The following is an 8,328-nucleotide window of genomic DNA, read 5'->3' on the forward strand; positions in this document are numbered from 1 at the left end:
ATTAACACTTGAATAATTTCCTGACTAAATATAATATACACTGATAAATAATAGTAATATCATATATTTACAAATTGGATAAAAAACAATTAATGGAATTCTTATGTGTTACAGCCTGAGCAAAAAGTGACCAAACTTAAAAAAAGATCATGATTGTTTCTGGAGATTGATAACAACGAACCATAATAAAAATCAACAACAATTTTAGTGCTATATTTGAAGCAAAAAATAACATCAAAATATTTGTGTAGCCATATTTTAACAAAAGATAACATGCGAGTAAAGAACCAAAATAGTTTTAGCCATATTCAGTCTAATAACGATAAGAAATGTTTTATTTCTTATATAGCTGTTAATACATGTAATATTTTTTAAATACTGAAATTAATTAAATAGCAAAAAAAAAACTATAATCATTTTTTCTTATTGTTAGAACTACATGTATAAACATACTATTTTGTATCAACTACCTGAACGATAAATTAATCATATGACCCTTGTGTTTCAATCTTACATAACCATTTTCCTTATATCGTTAAATATATAATTATAGGTCGTGAAACTGTCATTAAGATGTTTTTTTTCGGAATGTCCTGGCATATAATGTGATAAAAATCTTACATTCGTTGACGCTATAGACTTACATTAACTTAACCCTTAGCCTGCTGGACCGGGTTGTTCAAAACGTTGGTTAAAATTAACACTAACCAATGTTTGAACAACCGGATCCTGGTGGCAACAGATTCTACTCATGTTACCCGTGCAGACCATAACCTACCGGGACACTCGAGCTGTCTGATCATGGTATGTACTAATAGAAATGTAGTCAGTTAATATTTTGAAATTTCCACTAAATTTGATGAATAATTATGTAAATGTTGAAAAACAGACAAGTCCATTTAAGATATCTACCATGGTAAGAGTTAAAGTTGTCCGAACAATGCGATATAGCTCCACAAAGCCGCCATTTATATAATACTTTATCAGATTTGTTTAATGTTAGCCCATATCAAAATGACAACTCGTGTAAAATCTTATATATCTTTAACATTCATCTACATTACCCAGACCTGGCTGGTTTTCTGGCAAATCTAGGACCTTGCCTACAACATCATTAAAACTTGCCATTTCTAAAGCTTTACAAAGATTTTTCAGGGTAGCCTCTTTGTCCGCATATTGAAGCCATATTTTCAGTACTTCCAGAATGTAAGCAGGAAAGGAACATAAATTCTTATGAAACTTCTCTTCCTCAGGCGAGGTCTTGGATTTAGGTAGTTTTAGGTAGGTTTCAAACATTTCATGTCTCCTCTCACCATGTATGTTGTTGGCAACGACATCTAACGTTTTATCGTCTTTGTGTAGAATTCTGTCAAAGTTCGGGGATTCCAGCCGTTTAGAAGACGAACTAAAGCCCATAGCCTCTGTTAGGAAAGAAGTTAGAATTATTATAAAAAAACCCATACAATATCGCAATAAATAATGGTACTACCGTATTTTGTTTGAAGATAATGCTAGTTTGTTAGTTATTTATACCATATCATTATTTCTATATGAACATGTATATTTCAAGTTCAGCTAACTATTTAGTGTAACTCTATACGTTTAGAAGTGCATGTATGCTAAGTTACCAAAAATATATTACTAGTATTCAACCTCTTCAGCACTTATATACTGTAACGATATGTTTAATTAATAGGAGTTTCATAAAAGCAATTAAAACTAATGACTTATCACGCTGTTCCATTAATATTTTATGCTGTATCATTAATATTTTATCGTCTCGTTATACAAGAACTAACCAGTACGCATTTGAAGGATATATATATATGAATGAAACAAGGGCGGTTTAGAAGTGTGTACCAATATACACGTAAATTAAGGTCAGGGTGGACATTTAATCCGAATCTGTTACATTTTTTCATCATCTGTGATCTATTTGAATTCTGCATAGTCAAGTGCTTATTTAAAGATCCTGTATGTAAGTGAAGTTTTATATATGTATAACATTATTATTCTAAAATAATTTTCAAACATCCAAAATAATGTTAAATATGTACTGCAAATGTTTAAACGCATTATATGTGATCATTAAAATGTATGCTTTCATTTCTTATTGAAAAAATTGACTTGGATTTTAGAGAAAATAAATTTCGAATTACATGTACCTCCCTTTATTTACATGAAATGTAAATTCGGTAATATCTTTACAAATAATGCTTTTTTGGAACATATGTATGATATAAAACCATAAAGTTACAGGATCTTTAAGGGACACAAACTGTGGAGCTTTTATATATCAGTGCATCACATTTTATTTAAGGACTTAACTTCCACTTATTGTTTTTTCTTGTTCTTAATGTTTATTTGATTCTGATTTATATTAAGACTATTTCAGTTAAATTTTCACCTACCAATCTCATTCAAAGTTACGGCTACCGGAAGTTCTCCCCTGGCCTTGACACCGTGGTCACCATCTGTTTCCAAGTTTTCTTCATCTAATCTACTGCTATTGCTTATCAGACGAATTTTCGAGTCATATGCTTTTGGAACATGAAAAAAACAACACAAAACACATCCGAAATGAAACACAGCTAGTGAAATTTAACATAATAATAGGTGAAATATTATGTAAATGGAAATTTTGCGATACAAAGATTATAAAAATTTCACAAAATAAAAATAGAACAAAACAACATTAACCACACCATCGAAGAAACAACAACAACAAAACAATAAAAAATCCAACAAAACCGAAAACATCGAAATAAACGGAAGAAACAAAGAAAGAATCGGACGAACACAAACATACACACACGCACACACACGCAAACACACACAATCATCTCAGTGAATATGAACATGTAAATTACTCTAAGCATACCAATATCAGTCTGTGCCGATGTCCTATTTCTCTTTTGCCAAAGAGCAGCGATAATCCCAAAAGCTATTACTGCTAGGAATGCAATAAACAGAATTCCACCAGGAATCCATATGGGAACGTTTGCTAAAGGATTAGGCTGACGTCTGTTCTCTTCCAACCTGTGTTCCGTAGTTGTTGTTTTCTCCGTTACTGTTTTCACATCTTCATCACCTAAAATAAATAAATAAATGGAGCATTTTGAGAAAATTTCCCTGGTGTTTTGACGTAAATTTTAAAGACAAAATCGCAATGATGACCCTACATCTATCACTAAAATAATCGTTACATTGGTTTCTTTAAAAGTTGTTCAAAGATATTTTCCTCACTTTTTCCTCCGCTGACATCCCACGATGCTTTTGATTGAGCATAACAAAGGTACATGTATCTATTAAAATAGCTATGAACAATGGATGTTCCGATCTTAATTTATTTGTACATACCTTCTGTTGGCTTCAGGGTACATCTACTGTTAGATTCCTTCGAAGTGGCGTAATACCTGTAACATCGGCGTGCAATACATAATTAATAAGGTAACAATAATACGGTTAATGGTCACTAAATATTCACAGTAATGATTAAATTCAGTAATGTCTTACGAGGGTGCTTCAAAAAGTTATGTTACTTAAGTGTTAAATCGGACAGTTTTGGTTCAATAATTCTATTCAGATAAATACCTACACAAGCACGAAAATCGAATGCAAATTGCTTAAAAAAAAGATATCCAATTATTAGTACGTATATTATTACCCAGTAAAACACTCTCCACAATGTCCGGGATTCCCTCCTCCACATCTAACGGAACCATACCTGTTCTTAGCGACACAATCAAGGCCACACGGCTCGCATTTCGAATCATATGATTCCAGTACACGGAATGTTCCCGGTTTACATTTCTCACACTTGTAACACGACCTGAAACCATGCTCATCTTTAATCCTTGTTTCCTGAAAAAGTTGTTGTTTTTGTTGTTTTGTAAATAGAAGCAGGCTACATGTTTTATACTATACTTTCGAATAACTTGAAGCTTGCTTTACATGACATGTATGTTATTACCAGCTGTCTGTATATTTAATAGATAAACACATTTCTAAAGTCTTTCAAAACATATTTTAAGCTATTATAAGGCAAAAAAGAAATACCTATTATTCTTATTTTATGCTTTTATAAGACAAAAAAAAAACCTTATCATTCTTTTTTTAAGATATTATAATACAAAATCACTACTTATTATTTATATTTTATGCTGTTATAAGACAAAAAAATCATTATTCATATTTAAGGCTATTATAAGACAGAAATATTTACTATTCAAAATATTCAATAAATAACAGCAACATAATTAACGACAACATTTTTCAAATAAATGATCAGATTCTTTAACAGACGGTAGTTAAGAACGTAGCAAGATAGAAACCAAATATAAATGAACTAGATTTCCAGGTCTGATTCTACAACATATTAAGACAATCAGATATAAAAAGGTCACATTATTTTTATATTTACAGTTATATTCCATCCTATTCCTCCACCAATACATGATGGACATTCCTTACAAAATGCTTGCCCATTTTTCTTCACTTTGTAGAATGTGTACCCCGTACATATCAATTGGTCATCACCATTCGCAAGTACGATGACATTCACAAAGTAAGCAAGGGATACTACTCCAATAAAAATCTGTTGTACAGGTATTCCCATCTGTGTATAACAAATAACGCATTGTTTATATTTCATTATTAACTTATCATACATGCCATATTTTAATAATATTTGACAAACAAATTTTAAATGATCAAAAGTAATATATAGTACATACATATATATTTTCAAATATGAGTCAGTTGTTATCGACTGAATATTTAATTTGTTCTCGATATATTGTACATACAACAGTTAAATTGGAAAATAAATCAATTCCTGTCGAATTTACAAAATTGAGATGCAAAAATGTTGCGGTTATGTAAATGTCACAGGGTGAGAAAAATGTGCAGTCTGACAGGGACTCGAACCCGGGACCCTCGGAATACCATTCCGCGGCTCTACCGACTAAGCTATCCGGCCACTTGTAAACACATCTTCTCCCCTAACTTGTGAACAGTTCTGAATCGTGACATACTCCCCTCCTTTATTGAAATTCGACCTCGAATTTCACAGAGTATCAGAGCAGTGTAAATTAAACTCTGAGCTATATCAGTCACGTCCCCGTTGGGCGCCAAATGTCACAGGGTGAGAAAAATGTGCAGCCTGACCGGAACTCGTACCCGGGACCCTCGGAATACCGTTCGGCGACTCTACCGACTAAGCTATCCGGCCGCTTACACATCTTCTCCCCTAAATAGTGAACAGTTCTGAACCGTGATATAAATTTTTGTTGATACTCGGAATGTTTTGATAATAAGCTCGTACTTTATGAAACGCGATTCATTTGACTACTTGATGAAATTTTTAAAACATTGAAGTGTCTTACCTACTTGTCCACAGCAAACATGTATATGGTAACACTAATTCTGAAAAAAAAAACAACCGGAAACATTTTAAAAAAAAATCAGTTTTAAATGCATTTTAAACGTGAACACATATGGCGATGTAACATACACGTATACATACTATAATACATACATAGTATAGCAACACAACATGACTTTGTATATAGCAGGACAACGTAATAAATTATGTGACCTTAGCCTAAATCATCAAAACAATAAGTTGAATAACAAACACAAAATCCAAAACCACAGGAACTTGAAATTCTATCAAAATTATTGATAATATCCAAAATGTACCCTCTATACAGTATAAATATACTGCAGTACATTGTAGGATGATATATAAAAACATTCAATTAAATTATAATTGAACGAAAACACAGTAAAAATGTCCGGTTAGTATTTGTGTCACGTGATAGGCCTACTTAATAATATATTTTTATTTGTTTCTATTTTAAGAATATATGGGAACCCAAGTCTCGTGATTTATTATTGGATTCTCGCCAACTTTACTCGTATGGAAATTTCCTCAGCAAATATTTCATATACACTGAAATTAAAATGTTTTACAGACATTTTTATAGTAAATACAGAACGAAATGTGTCAGAAATCTTTTTTTTCTCATACAACCAGTTAATATAAGACAAAAAGACTTTTTTGCATTGCATCATCCACTGTTTGTAAACAAAATTGACCTAGTTTCATGGAATGCAAAGTATTTGTCGGAGGAAATGTTACAAATGAAATCATATCATTGTCAATAACTTATTTACCTAAAATATAATAGAATATTGGCCAAAAAGTGTTCAATAAGTTATGAGCCATTAAAATAACATGGAAATCAGTAGGATTTTATGATACTTGGTAGATATATTAACGAATGAATGAAGTCACATGACATGTCTTGCATAAATTAAAACTGCGACACAATGATTTTACAGCCGAATTGATCATGTTTTAGACTTTGTAACATAAATAAATATATTTTTGTCATACTCACTATTTCTAGTTTCATTCCGTTCTTTAAAAAAATTGAAATTATTTTGAAATTTTTCAAAATAATTTGTCACTTAATTTGATAATTATATATATATGGGTCAAGTTAGTTAAATTTTGCAAATAGTTGTTGACCGTACAATATATAAACAATGAAAATAGTGATTATTATGAAATACAATGTTAAACATAAATTACGCCTACCTTCTAAAATCCTATAACACGCTGACTGATTATTGCAAAATACTACAAACGAATGAATCACAACATATCACTACGCGTCAATGAGATTTCTTTCGCCCAGATGAAGGTAAAGCGGTTTAAAAAGTTGATCACTTGCCAAAAGTTTGTTTACCATTGGTAACTCTTTTTTCACTCCTTTAGATATAAATAAGAAACTATTCCAATTTTACGTATGAGTCTATATTTGTACATATATTTAGAAACAACCAAACGTTCTAGCATGTTAATTTATAGGACGAAGCTAATATAAAGCTATGGAAATTTACAATCGGTACGTGTGCATGGCAGACGATATATGTTTTATTTGTACTCAAGTGAACCTGTTTCATTTACAATTTGACAAAATATAAAAGTTTTTTTTTATAAATGACATATCTTGATCTTATATTTATACGACTGGAACCGTATAGCCTTTGCCACCAGTTTACTTCACATCGACTGACCAGGCCCTATACTACTGTCTGACCGCTTTCTAAGCGGCCACCTGGCAACAAGCAAATTTATTGGCAGACTTGATTCCTGTTGCAAATGGAAAACATTAACTTTCAGCCCCAACAAAATAAATGCACAACCGAAGTATCGGATACACTGCTGCAAAATTTGATTTTTTTTCATGTTGAAATTTTTTATAAACTCGCAGTTGAGAATTCTCCAACCAGAGAAAACCCATAAATTATTTCAACGTAGTGTGCTTACTACGGTTTGCGTCACCATAAACAAAATGTCAATACATGTTTATAAACAGAACTACTTCTTATGGCGTAGTATTTTACTATGGAATTTTACAACATATTAAAGTGTAGCATGTCCAATGATTTGTTTGTGTCGTGTTAGGTTAATATTGATAATGTCTAGCGGTTACGTGTCAATGTCATTCAATAATAAGAAAAGGAAGAGTTAAGAAGCCAAACATTCCGAAATCCTTTCGATTGATTGGTTCAGAAAATATCGCCTTTATTCGCGTTATTACGCCTTTTGATTCGCGAAATAATGCCTTTATTCGCGTTATAAGCCTTTGCATTTTTTTTTATTTTATTTGACACTATTAGGCTTGTTCGTTTGTTTGTTTGTTTCATCTTACGCCTTTTCCCAACAGTATTTCAGTCATATAGGCGAGTAGTTTCATGGAGAGTTACACCAGTACTAGACTACCTTCCTCCGTGCTAAACTACCAAAGCATCTCCCGGGAATCGAACCCACGCCAGAGAGGTAACTGGATTAGAAGTCATCCACTTTAACCTCTCGACCACGGAGGCGGTACACTATTAGGCTTTCTTTCGTAGACTTGTATAAAAAGCTTACTTCTTTTAAAATGTTCTTTTCACGGTTAAAAACATAGCCTCGCAGTTCCCATGGATCAAAATTGAGCGTGCTCTGGAAATCATTTATTTGCACAGGGCATATAGTACATCAGCAATTGCACAGACTTTTCCCCTTGTATTTGGAATGGAGCTGAAGTCAGATATTGATGTTTCTGTTTGATTCATTTGAAAAGTCGAAATAAAGCGCAAACATAAGTAATGGATATATATTACTTTTCTGGACATAGATAATAAGAAATTTGAAAATCGAAATGCATACGTGTAAAATTCTATGGATAATTCCGGTATCGTTCTTCACTCTTTCTTCCCTGCGGTTTTCGAGGTATAGCTTGGGCACCAAGAATGTAAGAAAACAGTAAA

At 32.2% G+C, this 8,328-nt stretch overlaps 1 protein-coding gene across 2 annotated transcripts; it reads right to left on the minus strand.

Annotated features, from left to right (window-relative positions):
* Positions 1–6,719, minus strand: LOC132729225 (uncharacterized). Of its 2 annotated transcripts, none has more exons than XM_060714945.1 (8): positions 6,608–6,719; positions 5,388–5,427; positions 4,424–4,618; positions 3,668–3,864; positions 3,361–3,416; positions 2,882–3,091; positions 2,412–2,540; positions 1–1,421 (listed from the first exon to the last, which is right to left on the minus strand). In XM_060714945.1, exons 3-8 carry the CDS (start codon positions 4,616–4,618, stop codon positions 1,045–1,047), a joined length of 1,164 nt encoding a protein of 387 aa, XP_060570928.1. In that variant the 5' UTR covers positions 5,388–5,427; positions 6,608–6,719; the 3' UTR covers positions 1–1,044. The 2 variants fall into 2 exon arrangements, with proteins under 2 accessions (XP_060570928.1, XP_060570929.1); XM_060714946.1 differs by lacking the exon at positions 6,608–6,719 and adding an exon at positions 5,704–5,806.
* Between the last annotated feature and the right edge of the window lie 1,609 nt (positions 6,720–8,328).

Source organism: Ruditapes philippinarum, unplaced genomic scaffold (genome assembly GCF_026571515.1).
Source record: "Ruditapes philippinarum isolate M1 unplaced genomic scaffold, ASM2657151v2 ctg396_1_1_1_1, whole genome shotgun sequence".
In the NCBI taxonomy this organism is placed as follows: Eukaryota; Metazoa; Mollusca; class Bivalvia; order Venerida; family Veneridae; genus Ruditapes; species Ruditapes philippinarum.

Coding starts and splice junctions, on each gene's coding strand:
- LOC132729225 (XM_060714945.1), bottom strand. CDS start 4,618: ATGGGAATACCTGTACAACAGATTTTTATTGGAGTAGTATCCCTTGCT. Junction 3,417..3,667: donor TGTGGAGAGTGTTTTACTGG/GTAATAATATAC, acceptor CCGATGTTACAG/GTATTACGCCACTTCGAAGG. Junction 3,092..3,360: donor TACCCTGAAGCCAACAGAAG/GTATGTACAAAT, acceptor TATTTATTTTAG/GTGATGAAGATGTGAAAACA.